Genomic DNA, 15,239 nt, shown 5'->3' on the forward strand with positions numbered 1-15,239 from the left:
AAATTTTATTAATGATAATATTCTATAAGTAATTGGTCATAAATTGTTTGAATGAATAAAATTTAATGGTTAAGATTTGAAAAGATAAATATGATGATTAGAAGTGTCATGACGACAACAAATAATGACCCTTTAAAACGTGAAACATTCCATAAACAACCCTAATTTATTTCAAGTGATCAAAATATTTACTTTTGGAAATTTTTTATAGGTGTGATTCTTTTTTTTTTTTTCTTCTTGTATTGAGTGAGTTATAAACGTATAATTAGTTCTTATTATGTAAATGCAGACCTTAGTAGTCCCGGTTTATTACACTTTTAATGAATATAAAAAAACTAACGAAATTTATTTAATTTAATGGTGCAAATCTTTTTAGAAAAAGAAAAAAATAAAATAAAATAAAGAATGGACCCAAAATCCAAAATTTCCATATGTACATTCCACTTCTCTCTCTTCTTTGCAAACGTTGCTTTCTTTTGATTCTTGAAGCTGAATCTCTGCCTATTTATCTCACCAATTTGGTCATGGAGACAGATGCCTATATTTGTCTCCACATATTTCTCTTTCTACAAGTGGAGTGTCCACTTTCATCTGTGCATTTCTGATAGACACTTTTCATTTGTGTTTGTCCTTTAAGTTTTCTTACAATTTGAGATAACTGATAAGAAGTTGATTCGGCCTGATGGATTCAAAGAATTTTTACACTTCTAAAACCCAGTTTGATTTTGTTAATAAAGGTCTTTTATATGATTTCTTGGTAGATAATATGTATAGGGTTGTTAGTTTCTTCTGGAGCTTTTTATGCAGCTACACCTTTTATCTGTTTGGATCATTTTTCAGCCATTTCTTCAAGTATGTTTCTGTTCTTGATTTTATTATTTTTCTCTAAGAATTTTGATTGTTTTATGATTAATGGATGTTTCATTGTCTTAGCAGGTTTCAGAAAGGTAAAAGTCTTGAGAAGTATGAATCAGAGTCCAATGAGGTTTATCATCAAGAAGAAAATAATAGAAGTGGTCCAAGTTGTTTTTTGGATTCTGATATTGATCAAACTGATGGAGAAGGAGAGAATTCTGTTGTTATGGAGACTGCTTTATCGGCAAGCACGAATAGGTATGAGTTTCTGTCTGGCAAAGGCATATCTGGATTCCTGGAAGAACCAAGAACAGCGAGTTTTATTGTGCATGAACTGTTTATTGACTCAAATAATGATGCAATTATCAGTAATTCAATTTTTGATACTGGAGAATTTACAGAAGACGATCTCTATGATGTTGGATTAGATGCAGACAAATCAGAGGAAACAGAGAAAACAGATTCCTTCGCCAAAAGTTTTATGATTGATGAAGAAGTGACAGAGAAACAGGGGCAAGAAATATTCATGGACGAAATGAGTACTGAAGAGGAAGGGTTTGTCACTAATGATGGAGCTATTGCCGATGAGGATATTGGAAATCAAGAATTAGATGCAGCGGAAGCAGAGAACTTTGTCGAAAATCTGGTGAATGCGCAGTTTTTGAAGAAGCCAAAAGTGGAAACACTCACCACTGAGAAGGATTCTAATAAGGAAGAGAAGATTCATTTACAAAATAGTTTTGAGATTAAGCGGGATTCTTCAGGTGAAGTTCAATTACTCTCCCAATTTCAGAGTTTTTCATGTGATACTGAAGAAAAATCTGACCCTTCAAATGATGAGTTATTTTTAAGGAAGGATGAAACTGTTTCGGCTAGTCAAACCGCCGAAGAAGCATGTAAACCCGAAATTCTGGTGTGGCTCCAGGAGGAGAAGCAAGAAAATGTAAGAGAAGCAGAACCAGTTTTCGATGGAGTTGAGCCGGAAAGTTGTGAGTTTGCAGATCAGCCCACTGATTCAGATGACGAATATATAGAATTAAAACCCCAGCAAAAGAATTCAAGTTTATCGTATAGAGAGGACTTAAGGAATGTTGTGGGCGGCCAAGAACAGCAAGCATCAGCCCAAGAAAAGGCAGAAACAAAACCTGACGGTTCTGAAAGATCTGAAGAGTCTAGCTTCAAAGACGAGAAGTCCTCAAATGATATAGAGTACATGCTGGAGCACCAGGACATAGTAGAGCAGCTGAAACTGGAGTTGAAGCTAGCAAGAACTGGTGGCCTTCCAACTATTCTTGAAGAGTCAGAATCTGAAGAATTGGAGACTCCCAAGACGGTTCAAGAGCTAAAGCCATTGAAGATTGAGGAAAAGAAACTCGAGTACAAAGATTTTCTGGATGGAATTCACAAGGTTTACAAGAGCTACTTGGACAAAATGCGAAAATTGGACATCTTGAACTTCCAGACCATGCATGCACTTGGTAAGTTAACTACCTACCCTGTAATAAAAATATAATTATATGGTAACCCACCTGATGATGCTGCAGATTCTATTATTTTTCCTGAGAAAAGAAAAATCGTTTACGAGAATTATATTGCGTGGTGTGTCTCTGTTCTCTTTATCCTATCAGTTCCTTTTTCATAATTAATATTCTAATAAAGCTACCAATATATCTTCCACTCATGAAATTTTAGATGCTATGATTAGTTGAAAGTCCATATCTTAGTCTTTATTCCTAGAAAGCCCCACCATTTCTCTCTGCACCTTAGATTTACTGAACATCCTAAACTGAATTCATTGTTCTTCTAGTCTTCTCCTTTTTCCTTCTTTTCTTTTAAAAAAAAGAATTGCATAAAGCAACTTTTAAATGATATGTATAAAGGGCAAGCAATAAGAGCATAGGTTACGCATAAATTATGATCTTTTTCCTTCCAATTGACCATACACTATTGAAACTTTATGTTCCATCACTAGGGTTACTTCAGATGAAAGACACCGTTCAGCTCCAAACAGCTCGAAAATCATCGCTTCTAGCAATGACATCTCTTCTCTCCCAAAACTTATGGTTATGCAAAGGGAGTGCTGTAGTTGACCCATTGAAGAAGGTCATTGCAGATATGAATAGTGATTTCGAAACCATATATGTTGGACAGCTTTGCCTTTCTTGGGAAATGCTCCATTGGCAATACTGGAAAGTCCAAGAATTGCAAAAGTACGATTCTCAGGGTTCCCATCATTATAATCAAGTAGCAGGCGAATTTCAGCTATTTCAAGTCCTGATACAAAGATTTATTGAGAATGAACCATTTCAAGGGCCCAGGGTGCAGAATTATGTCAAGAATCGATGTGTTCTTCGCAGTCTTCTTCAAGTGCCCCTTGTTAAAGGTAAAGACTCTTGACAAAAATTTATGCAGTATCCTAAATTGTTCTTTTTGGCGCTATTGTACATTATACACAATTTCCTATCATTGTATTGCAGATGATTGTATTAAGGATAAGGGAAAAAGAGGAGATGAAGGACAACATGCAATTACAAGCCCAACGCTAAGAGGAATCATTGAGCTATCAATGCAAGTCTTCTGGGAATTCCTGCGTGCCGACAAAGATGAAAGCAATGTGACCTTTCAGGGTAATCTGCAAGCTCATCCTAATCTTCAAGACCTTGTAGACTTAGAGCTATTCACAGATGTTCGAACTGATTATCAAAAGGTACTTTCCTTAGTATCTGACTTAAATTCAAGACCTTACTGACACTATTTGAGATGATAAAATCATTAATTTTCATGTGATGCAGAAGGACAGAAAGCTAAAAGACATATCAAGAAGTGGAAATTGCATAGTGAAGAGGTTCAAGAAGCAACAAGAAAATGGAATGCATCAAACATTGCTGATAGCACAAGTAGAAATGAAACTGATATCAAGAGTGCTAAATATGGCAAAAGTAACAACAGATCAATTGATATGGTGCCATGAGAAATTAGACAAAATTAACATCAGTAACAGAAAAGTTTTTGTAGAATCTTCATTTTTGCTCTTCCCATGTTAGACACGGTGAGTACTGATAGTTGTACGTATATTTCCATTTTCTGCTGTAGATAGAATGTTATTCAAAAGGTACTCATATTAGAAAAAAAGAAAAAGAAAAAAGGAAGAGCACGTACAGTTAAGCGGAACCATCTTCAGACTTGCTTCTCAAGTCCAAAGTTAGTCTGTCATCTGTTAATTCTTCTCAACTGATTCATATCTTGTGGTAATATAATGGTTTTCTTTTCTTAAAAAAAAAGGTTAAAGAAAGAAGATCAAAGTTAGTTAAGTTATAATACAATTTTATTTAGTTTCCGGTAACATTTGTGGTAATATATAGTAATAAATGATCAAAGTTGGCAAACTGCTGGTCACCTGATAATATTCTGAAGCATATTACAAATACAAGACAGATTCATAAACCATTGCTGAAATTTCTGAGCTAGACCCTCTGAAATATCTTCCACAAGCTTTGAGATTTGAGGAGATGTAACATAAATTAATAATTGATAGGCTTAAATTATGAAGGCCCCCCAAAAATGTAATAGGTCAGATTTAGTTATCAAAATCTCCATCAATGAGAAACAGAAAACAACAAATATGAAAGATGCTATTTTCCAAAAGTCGCACAGACCAAAAGAAAAATCAGAAAAATGTACCATCATTTGTCTCAGAAAGAAAATGAAAAGAACAATTTTAATAACAACAAATGACAAAAAGGTGAGAGTACACGCAATTTGTATTTCTACTGAATTAGAAAAACATAAGCATCTTTAATATTATTATAAAAATTCATAGTCCTACTCTCAAAAAGGTAAAGAAATTCCTACATTCATTTGAACAAAATTTCCTTTAGAAAGTCTATTAAATTCTTTTTTCTTTAAATCAGATTCTTTATGTTTTATTTCATACTCAAATATATCTTTTACATGGTTTTTCTTTTTTCTTTTAAGAAGATCATCGTCAAATTCTCATTAACATCCCTGCGAGATCCTGCTCAATAGCAAGGGAAAAAACAAGATACAAAATTCCCAGTAGAAAAGAACAAAAGAAAAGAGAGAATGCAGAGATGAAGCAGCAAATTAAGCAGTTGCGAAAACCTAGATCAACTTGACTGAATTAAAATAGCCTTAAGAACCTTGACATAGGAGTAAACTTTACAGAGAGCTACCAGAATTCTGTGGGCGAAAACAGAAGACTTGTGGAGGACCGAGGCAGAAGAGGGAACGGAGACTAGACAAGTATAAAATTTGACGGACAAAGTGATCATCATATCATATAAAAAGAATAGGTTTTGCGTAGCCTTAACATTTAAAGAAGTGGCAATGGTGCCGACCAAAAGAATGATACGTGTAAATAATCTGCTGTATCTATGGCATTATCATTTCAAAAATAACCATGTGGTTAGGCCGCCCTTCTATCATTATAAACTATCTTTACAGAATATAATGATTGTAGAGCAGACTATTATAATAAAAACTCAGCAAAAGTTAAATTGTTTTCTTCAATTGTCGCCTCAGAAGCTAGTAAATCAAGCATGGTATATATATGCTCACCCAGGGGATGAGATTGATCGCGAGACACAAATGCAGAAACTCTATCCTTAATCTTAATCCAAGACCACCCTGGCTCCTTCATTATCCCTTTTATTCTCATCATCTTCCTCGTGTTTGCTGCCTCCTTCCACCTTCCTTTGGCAGCATACATGTTGGCTAGGGCAATGTGAGTCGCAGCACAATTTGGATCTACTTTAAGTATCTCCTCTGCAGTACGTCTTCCGCAATCAATATCACCGTGAACCCTGCACGCTCTAAGCAGAGTTGACCAGACAACATCATCCTGTTGAAATGGCATGCTTTTGATCATACTCTCTGCATCATTCAGTCGTCCTGCTCGGCAAAGGAGATCAATCATGCAGCCGTAGTGCTCTTTTGAAGGATATATCTTGTATACCTTACTCATGGAATTGAAGTAGTGGAAACCAAGATCAACTAGTCCAGCATGGCTACAAGCAGTGAGCACACCAATAAAAGTCACAGGGTCTGGTTTCAAACCAATACGGGGAATCTTCTCAAACAAATCAATAGCTTCCTGTCTACATCCATGTTCAGCATATCCATTAATCATGGCTGTCCATGACACGATATCATTATTTTCAGCCTCACCAAAGATTTTTGAAGCTTCCTTTATGCTCCCACATTTTGAATACATATTGATTAATGCACTTTGAATCATAGCAGTTTGTTCTAACCCAACATGCAAGGCATGGGCATGTAGTTGCTTCCCTTGCTCAAGAATTGCCATGTTGCCACATACACTCAGTACACTAGCAAGAGTAAACTCATTTGGTTTTGGTCCTTCCCTTCTCATCCTTGATAGATATTCAAATGCTTCTTCCGCACATCCTCCTTGAGAATATCCTGCGATTATTGTGCTCCATGAAACAACATCTCTTCTAGTCAATTCTTTGAACACCATTGAAGCTGACTTTAGTTGTCCACATTTTGAATACAGAGTAATGACGGAATTGGCCACTGACAAAAAGGTCATGAGACCCAAACATAGCATATGGCCATGTAATTGTTCACCCCATTCAGTTTTACCAAGATTGGCACAACCAGAAATGACTGCTGCAAAAGTGAAATCGTTTGGACTCACACCTATTTCTTGCATTCTTATAAATGCTCTAAGAGCATTTTCCTCTTGACCCGACTGAGTATATGTTGTTATAATCATTGTCCATGAAACCACATTCCTTATGGTCATCTTTTCGAACAAACGTGAACCGTAGTCTAACTTCCCACATTTATTGTACATGGTAGCAAGAGTGTTAGCGACAAACGAGCTAGCTTCAAGGCTTCTCTTCAATGCCTGACAATGAATCTGTCTCCCATGATCCAGAGCTCCCAAATTAGCACATGCCTTTAATGCAATAGCAAATGTATATGAATCACACACCACCTTCGATCTCCACATTTGAGAGAAGTATACCAACCCTTCCTTGCTATAACCAGCATGAACAAACCCGGTTATAATAGCAGTCCACGACACTACATTTCTTATAGGCATCGCATGGAAGATTTGGCAACCTTGTTGAATTTTATCAAATTTCATGTACATGTCCACAAGGGCACTTCCTACAAAAACCGAGTCAACAAAATCAGTTTTTACAGAATAGCCATGCAACGATTCACCATAACTCTCATTCAAACTCAGTCCACAAATTTTGAGTGCGAGGCTGAGTATAAAGGGGTCCATGCGAAGCCCAGGCACAACCCACATTTTCGAAAACAATGTTAAGGCCTCGGTGGTGTCAATGGCATTGACATAACCAGATATGATTGTGGTCCATGAAATCTCGTCTCTATGAGGCATTTCATCAAACATTTGGCGAGCGTCTTGTAAGCAACCGGTTTTAACTAGCGCCTTCAACTTGGAGTTAATTTCGAGCATGTTTATGAGATTGGAGGGCTGCGTTTTGTGGGATAAGTTGTTGGGTACAGAATATGCGACAGAGAGGTCTCTGTAGTCAGTACAAGTAGAGCTTGAGGCTGCACATAATCTTCTGATGTAAGGCCTGACTGCCACAGCCATGTTTCTTCTATCGGGGAAGCTGCCAATGCCATATAAAGTCGCATTAAGACATTCCTTTAAATTGATTGATAGAAAATGATGATGCAGCACCTTGTAGTCTGAATGGCTATTTCCACTTTTCAATCTTAACGGGCTAGGGAAGATGTCTTTACTTTTTGTGAATTAAAAGAAGAGGCTTCACATGAGACTTAAAATTAAGATATTTTACTCTACAAAAAATTGAACATATGCGTCATAATCAAATTGGCAAGCCAGGGGCCATCACGGTTCGTTTAATCGGACTATTACTCATCTTTTTGGAATTTCATTATATATTAATATATAATTTTAATTTTTTTTAACATGTGTGTTTATTTTTAATACATAGAGTTTAAATTTATATTTTTTTAAATTTTTTATTAATTTATTGATTAATAAATTATATTTCTAATTAAATATAGATTCTAATTTTAAAAAATTAGATATTAATTATATTTTAATATTATATAAACTAATAAATAATTTTCTAATCAAATAATAATACTAGTTCTATCATAACAAATCAAACTATATTAATTATATTAATTAAAAAATAATTTTCTAATCAAATAATTATATAAAATCTATTATAAAAAATAGCATATTTATTATATTTTAATATTATATTAACTAATAAACTAGATTTATAATTAGATAATAATTTTAATATAAAAATTAACATCTTAAATTATATTTCTAATATTATATTTAAAAATAAATTAAAGTTTAAATTATATAATAAACTTTTAAGTTTGAGAAATAATGGTATTAATTATATTAATGTGTTAATTTATAATACTAAAATTAATAATAAATAATATTTATTATTATTGTATTAATAAAATTTTAAATTTTTTAAGAATTAAACACATTTAAAAATAATTAGTTTGTTATTATTTTTTAAAAATTTAATATAATAATATTAAATATTGATAATTTTATTAGATCGTATCTATTAATTTGATTTTATAATTAAAATAATAATAATGGCTGTGCAGCTCACAGTTAAACAGCTAATATATATATATATTAATTTTTGAGGTTTAAAATTTTTTGACCCATGTGCGTAATTTTGATATGTATAATTTTTATTTTGATATGTATACTATTATTGACATATAGGATTCAAACTTATACGTAATTCTATAGTTTTTATTAATTTATTGACTAATAAGTTACATTTTTTATTTCAAATTTTTAAAAATAATATTTTTATTATATTTTAATATTATATTAACTAATAAATAAATTTTAATCAGATATTGATACTAATTTTATTCTAAAAATAACATATTATTTATATCTTATATTATATCAACTAATAAATTAATTTTTTAATTAGATAATTATTTTAATTATAGAAAATAACATCTTAAAATATATTTCTAATATTATATTTAATAATAAAATTAATATTTTAATTACATAATAAATTTTTAATTCTAAAAATAGTAATATCAATTATAGCATTAAATTATATAATACTAATATTAATTAATAAATATTCTAAAAATAGTCTTTATATTATTATACAAATAAAATGTCAAAATTTATAAAAATTAAAAATATTTAAAAATAGTTAGTTTGCTATTATTTTTAAAATGATTATAAATTAGTATTAAAAATTAAAATTTTTATTTAATTATATTTATCAATTTAATTTTATAATCAAAATAATAATAACAATCGTTCAACATACAAATAAACAGGTTAACGATTAATTAATTTATAAATTTAATAATTTTAAATTTAAATTGTGGGTATCCATTATTTACGGCCAATATGTAAAGTATTATTAACTAAATTAAAAAATTATAAAAATTAGATAAAAACATAAAATTCAATATATTTTCTTAACATGATTTTGAAAACAACTCTATCTAATTAAACTAAAAAACAACCCTATAAGAACTTGCTCGATAAGAAGGACAAAAGTAAGATAAAAGATTACCGCTGTAAAACAGCATCAATTACCCTTTCAAAAGAAAAAAAAACTCTCATCGTTTAAATTTCTTTTCATAAAATGATAAAAATCTCTTTATATCGATTATAAAATTAAGCATTACCGAAAATGAAGATCCCTAATGGAGAATTCACGTGTTCGAAAATTTAAAAGAGCAAATTAGGCATTTCCACGTCACCTTTTCGCAAAAATAAATCTGAGCCGTTGATTGGCATATAATTGAAACCGTAGGATTTAGGGCGACTACCGCTAGCAAAGTCGAGCCTTTTATATCTTATTATCTCCATCACAATAAAACCCTTCTTCTCTGCTAAAAGCGCAGCTCTCGCACTCAAAACCCTAAGAGAGAGAACTTAGCAAAGGATAATAAAACATGGTTCAGCGGCTTACATATCGGAAACGGCACAGCTATGCCACCAAGTCGAACCAGCACCGGATCGTCAAAACCCCTGGTATCATCTCTCTCTCTCTCTCTCTGTATGCAGTGTTAGTCGATCTGATTGTGTACTTAACTTAATTCTTAGTTGATGCTTGCGTGTTTTATGTAAAATAGGAGGAAAGTTGGTGTATCAGACCACAAAGAAGAGAGCAAGTGGTCCTAAGTGCCCTGTTACTGGCAAGAGGATTCAAGGGGTAGTTTTGCTACTTCCTTTCTTTTTAGTTTCACTTCTTCAATGTAAATAATCTATGTTTTGTTTCTTTGTGAATGCTGAGAAAAAAAAATGGTTTGTATTGATTTCTTCATGTTGCAGTTGTACCTAAGATACCCTCAATATACCAAATTATCCAACGTCCTTGTTTAGGATAATGAAATATCAGATGCCATTTGTGTTACCCTTTTCTCTATTTAAGGAATTGAAATCACAAGTTCTAATGGGTTTGCGTCGTCAATGTTAGCAGTGGTAGAATCCCAAATAAATATTTTATTTTATCACTAAGATCTTTGTTTATGAAAATGTTTGCCCTTTTTTAGGATTAGAAATACGTCTTTCTTACTGATTAATTTCTCAGGTTATATGGAGTTGTGAAAGTTGTTTGTGCTAATTTAGAAAGATAGATTTGGTTCTTAAGTTAATGCACTTTTTCTTGTCTCTTTAATACTGTTACTGTCTTTTTAATTTGAGATCCCTCCATAATGAAGGATCATTATGGAGCCAAATTGTTCTTGAATGCTGTAAGTTAGAAACTGTTGTTTCCAAGAGCTACTGTTATAATATAGTATGTAGCATATGAGCTATTGTTTTCTTTAATTACTTTTTGTTTGAAGTAGCCTCTGCTTTTCTGATAACACAAGTGTATTTAGCCCTGATGCATTACTGTGGATTTCTGCAGATCCCTCACTTGAGACCTGCTGAGTATAAGAGGTCAAGATTGTCAAGAAACAGGAGGACTGTGAACCGGGCTTATGGAGGTGTATTGTCTGGTGGTGCTGTTAGAGAAAGGTCTGTTTTCATGCAACTCTATGGAATAAGCTCTTGGTTTTGTTATTATGTGGGGCGGATTTAAGTGAAATCTTGTATTACAGGATTATTCGAGCATTTTTAGTTGAAGAGCAAAAGATTGTGAAAAAGGTGTTGAAGATTCAAAAGGCCAAGGAAAAGCAATCCTCTAGAAGCTAGGATCAAATGTCCAATGTTTTAGGCGATTTGTCGAAACAGCCAGTGCTAGTGAATTATGGAAACTATTGAGGGCATTCCATTTTGAACTTGTATTTTGTTTTGGCTATTATGAACTATGTTTTCTAGTCCGTCTTCTTTTAACTGGTCTACAAATTATGTTGCAATTTTGTTCTGTTTTATTATTCTCCCTTGATGCTTTCTTGAACTTTTGCTTGCATCACTTGTGTAATGACAGGTTACTTGTTATTGAAATTAATTTGTTTCTTAAAGTTAAAGTGTTGGATTGCTAGGTGAATTTGCATGGGGATGGCAATATTCTTTTCAGCACCTACAATTTTAGATCAATGACCGGAATTTTTATTGTGCAAATGCTAATGTTATTGCTTTCATAAGCAAACGTAATAATTGTGTGTTCGAGTATTCTACTACCCAGCGATGGGGTGTGGAAGATCTGTTGGTGTTGGGTCCCATCTTCTGTGTCATAATGTTCCTGATAATTAGCAGTAATTGGCAGTAGCCAAGATTTATTTTGCTGCAATTTACCTTAGCTTGGTTGGGCATGTTCAAGTGGTACATAGTGAGATCCTGATTATAAGACAAATTAATGCATTGAATTTGAGTTACAGTGCTTATTTGTATACACGATGGTCATCTTTCTTTTGCTGATGACATGGACTCAATTTCAATATGCATAACTTTTTATTTCCTAAAGCTCAGGCATATAACTATTGATAGCTATAATAAGGTTTCCACACTGGAGATAGCCACAATAGAGCTGCTGTGCAACCCCAACATCAAACTTTAGGAGCCTGGTGAAACACCTCTTTCAGCCTGGCAACCATCTTATCGTGTGGAGGGAGCGTCTTTCTGATCAGTGGGCAGTCTCTCATAGCAGCTATCCATGAGACAATAACCGGGTGTTTTTCTGGGTCAACCACCACAGTTACGGCCTCTTCAAAGGCTCTAAGGTTACAACCATGTGCACCAACGACAATATCAAGAAACCCTAGAGTCTCACCATTATAACGAAATTCTTTTGGGAAATCCCTTTCTATGCCTTCTTCGAACACAGTAAGCAACTCACTGAACTCTTTAATGGCCTTCTCTTGCTCTTTTCCTTTGGAAAAGATGACCACAGTTGAGCTTGGTAGTAACTAACACCATTTGTAGCATTAACATTAGTAATAGTGATGGTTTGTTGCTTCATGTATCCTATCTCAAGTAGTTTAAAATGTAAAGTTCTCAAAAAAAAAAAAGACAAACAAATAAAAGAATGGCATAATTTTCTTGGAGGCCTATTTATTCTTTAAAAGAAAATTTATTAGCTTTCTGTGTAGCTGATTCATTAATTTATATAGAACTCACTGAAAATTTTGTACTACATTACATTGCGTAATATTGGTTAATAAATTAAAATTAAAAGTATGCTTATTGTAATTATAAAATTAGCATCATAAATTAAATAGTAACCAAAAATCATATGTTTTATAAGCATTATCATGTATACTAATTATTTTTTTAGAAAAATCAAAATATCTTATATGGATGAGACGCAATACATATATTCAGTTTAATATTTTTATCTTTTTATTAACCTAATTTTAATATTCGTAATGTAATATTTCAGATATTCTTAATTAAAATAACTTTTTTTCTTGTTGATTTATGATAAAAATACTTTTTATAGTAAAATAACTAGTTTTATGACTGGAAAACTATCTCTTATGCTAAAATAATATATTGTAAATAGATAAAATCTTGGTGACTTATTACAAATTTATCTATAAATAAAATATAATTTATTTTTAATTAAACAATAATTTCTTATTTTAAAAGATAGTATATTATATTGTTAAAAAAAGATAGTATATTATAATTATTTTCTAATTTATACTCTGTTAAAGAAAAGGAAGTACCTTTTGATCATGAAAATTGGCCTAGAAATGAACTTTGGCTCTTTCATAAGGATCCTCGGGTAGCAGCTTGGGAGAGTGACTCCAGCAATCGTCAATATACTCGAGAATGACAAGCGATTCAGCTATGGGTTTCCCTTTGTGAACCAATATGGGCACCTTCTTGTGGACAGGGTTGTACTGAGGTAACGACTCACTCTTGTTTGTAAGATCTTCCTCCACATATTCATAGGTTATGCCTTTGAGTTTAAGGGCCAACTCCACCCTCAAGCAGAAGCCACTGCCCCATGTTCCATACAGCACAATTTCACTCTGTTGCTTCTCCATTCTCTTCTCTTTTTGAGTTGATCTCTTTTTATGGCTTTTGATCCTCTTTATAGAGCAAGTCAACCCTCTATATGGTTTGGTTTTATCTTTCTGAATTGTTGAACTTGTTCTCCAAGATACAAGTAAAATGAAGGTTTTGACAGGAAGAAAATAAATATAAAATTTAAGGTTGAAAAAGACAGGACATATTTTATCATTTATCTCTTAATATTTCGTTCTTGGATTAAGTTAGCTCCATGATATTATGTATGTAGTGGCATTAATACTTTCTGGAATTGGACTGCGTTTGTCTTCTCTTTAAAACTTATTTATTTTGACTGAATTTCAGAATTTTAAAAGTTTTGTTTGCAGATTGTTGAGTTCAGTACAGGCACATTTTTCTTTCACTATAACTGGATTTTAAGGAAAAATTCAAACTTTTTAGCTTTCTGGCAATGATCAGAAACGAAAATTAAAAAAATCAAATGAAATCGAATGCCTCTGATAATGAGATATTATGTTATACGTAGGTAAACTCGTACGTTCTGGGATTTTCAAATTCGAGTCCCAATCAGAATCCAATTAAAATAAATGGGATGCATTTGTTTTTACTTTGTACTTGACCTGATAGTCTCGTGAGTCATTACCGGAGATGAGAGCTTTGTAGTTTGGAACCCAGTACTGGTGCATCGACTAAATGATCATTGACCAGAGAGGGATCTTGATCCTGATCAGTGGCCATAACAGTCGCAACACCGTCAGGCATCCTCTACTACTGCTGCTGATAGGTTGTCTATTATTGAGGAGCTTAGGACAGATCGCTTGGAGTTCATAAATTAGTTTTACAAGTTGCTCCGTCCTGGTAACAAATAAATTGTTTATGTGTACATCCATAGGATTCGTGCTGAGAGGAGATAAGTACAATCCCACCTCTGTATTGTGCTGCAACGGGCAGTTCCTGAACTTTATTTTGTTGCAGCTGGCATTAGCCTAGGTTGGTCATGCTGACAAGGTAATTAAAAGAGAGATTCTGATCATAAGTTATCCAGTAATAATGCATAAACAAAAATAACATTCCTTATTTGTATACAAGATTAGTCATCTTCCTATGACCCAGACCAAATTGAAGTAGAATCATTAATTATTCTTGATTCCCAAACAAGCATACATATAAGGGCAGACTGATAAATCGATGCTATATACATATATCCATATGTATTCCACGGAATTAAACTTTGGGTGCCTTGTATAATTGGCAAATGGCGACCATCTTGTCATGTGGAGGGAGCGTCCCCCCAATCAATAGAGCAGCTATCCATGAGAGCAAATAATTACGTGCCTTTTGGGTTAACTAATTTCGACTAACAAATGGAAAAAATTAAATTAAATTAAGATGGAAAAGTCTGGTAAATCCACGTCACATTTGTCAATTTAAGACGGCTTAGCTCTATGAATTTGTGAATTAAAAAGAATAACAAAGGAAAAACAATAACTTTAATCAAACTAAACCAAGAGATTTCAGTTAAATACTAAAACAACTTTGTAAACAAATGACCAGTAAAATGCGATTAATTATCATATTTATTTTCTATTTTCTCAGGCTTGCTTTGAGTTCTTCAAATTGTGTCATTTTGATGCAGGGTCCACGGTGGACTCCTCCATCTGGGCTTTATATACGGATAATCAATGTTTGAATTAGACATGCCTGCGACTTAAAGGGCAGTTTTATCATTTCGGCTCATTTTCTTGAAACATTTCAGTTAAGGATGAAAATAAAGTAGAGGATAAAGTTAAACCCATATTTGGTAAGAAAGTACTGTTCAGGGAGTAAGATTTTTGAAGGTTTTTTAAAATTTTTAAATCCTTTCAAATCTCAATGGACCAAAATTGATGGATTAAAGAAGTTATAATTTAAAAAGCTCTATTTTACTTTCTAAAACCCTCCTTTA

At 32.8% G+C, this 15,239-nt stretch overlaps 3 protein-coding genes and 1 pseudogene across 3 annotated transcripts; 2 read left to right on the forward strand and 2 right to left on the reverse strand.

Annotated features, from left to right (window-relative positions):
* Positions 1-223: 223 nt before the first annotated feature.
* On the forward strand, positions 224-4,104 carry LOC8281799. Its single transcript, XM_002522385.4, has 5 exons — positions 224-852; positions 937-2,333; positions 2,828-3,238; positions 3,333-3,562; positions 3,648-4,104. The coding sequence occupies exons 1-5, from the start codon at positions 683-685 to the stop codon at positions 3,897-3,899; spliced, it is 2,460 nt and encodes an 819-aa protein (XP_002522431.3). The 5' UTR covers positions 224-682; the 3' UTR covers positions 3,900-4,104.
* A 1,022-nt stretch (positions 4,105-5,126) lies between these two features.
* On the reverse strand, positions 5,127-7,694 carry LOC8275989 (putative pentatricopeptide repeat-containing protein At3g47840). Its single transcript, XM_015721301.3, has one exon. It carries the CDS (start codon positions 7,469-7,471, stop codon positions 5,345-5,347), a length of 2,127 nt encoding a protein of 708 aa, XP_015576787.2. The 5' UTR covers positions 7,472-7,694; the 3' UTR covers positions 5,127-5,344.
* A 2,034-nt stretch (positions 7,695-9,728) lies between these two features.
* Positions 9,729-11,340, forward strand: LOC8260628 (60S ribosomal protein L34). Its single transcript, XM_002522383.4, has 4 exons — positions 9,729-9,904; positions 10,006-10,085; positions 10,785-10,894; positions 10,978-11,340. Exons 1-4 carry the CDS (start codon positions 9,826-9,828, stop codon positions 11,069-11,071), a joined length of 363 nt encoding a protein of 120 aa, XP_002522429.1. The 5' UTR covers positions 9,729-9,825; the 3' UTR covers positions 11,072-11,340.
* A 442-nt stretch (positions 11,341-11,782) lies between these two features.
* LOC8260627 lies at positions 11,783-13,405 on the reverse strand (annotated as a pseudogene).
* Between the last annotated feature and the right edge of the window lie 1,834 nt (positions 13,406-15,239).

Source organism: Ricinus communis, chromosome 1 (assembly GCF_019578655.1).
Source record: "Ricinus communis isolate WT05 ecotype wild-type chromosome 1, ASM1957865v1, whole genome shotgun sequence".
Taxonomy (NCBI): Eukaryota; Viridiplantae; Streptophyta; class Magnoliopsida; order Malpighiales; family Euphorbiaceae; genus Ricinus; species Ricinus communis.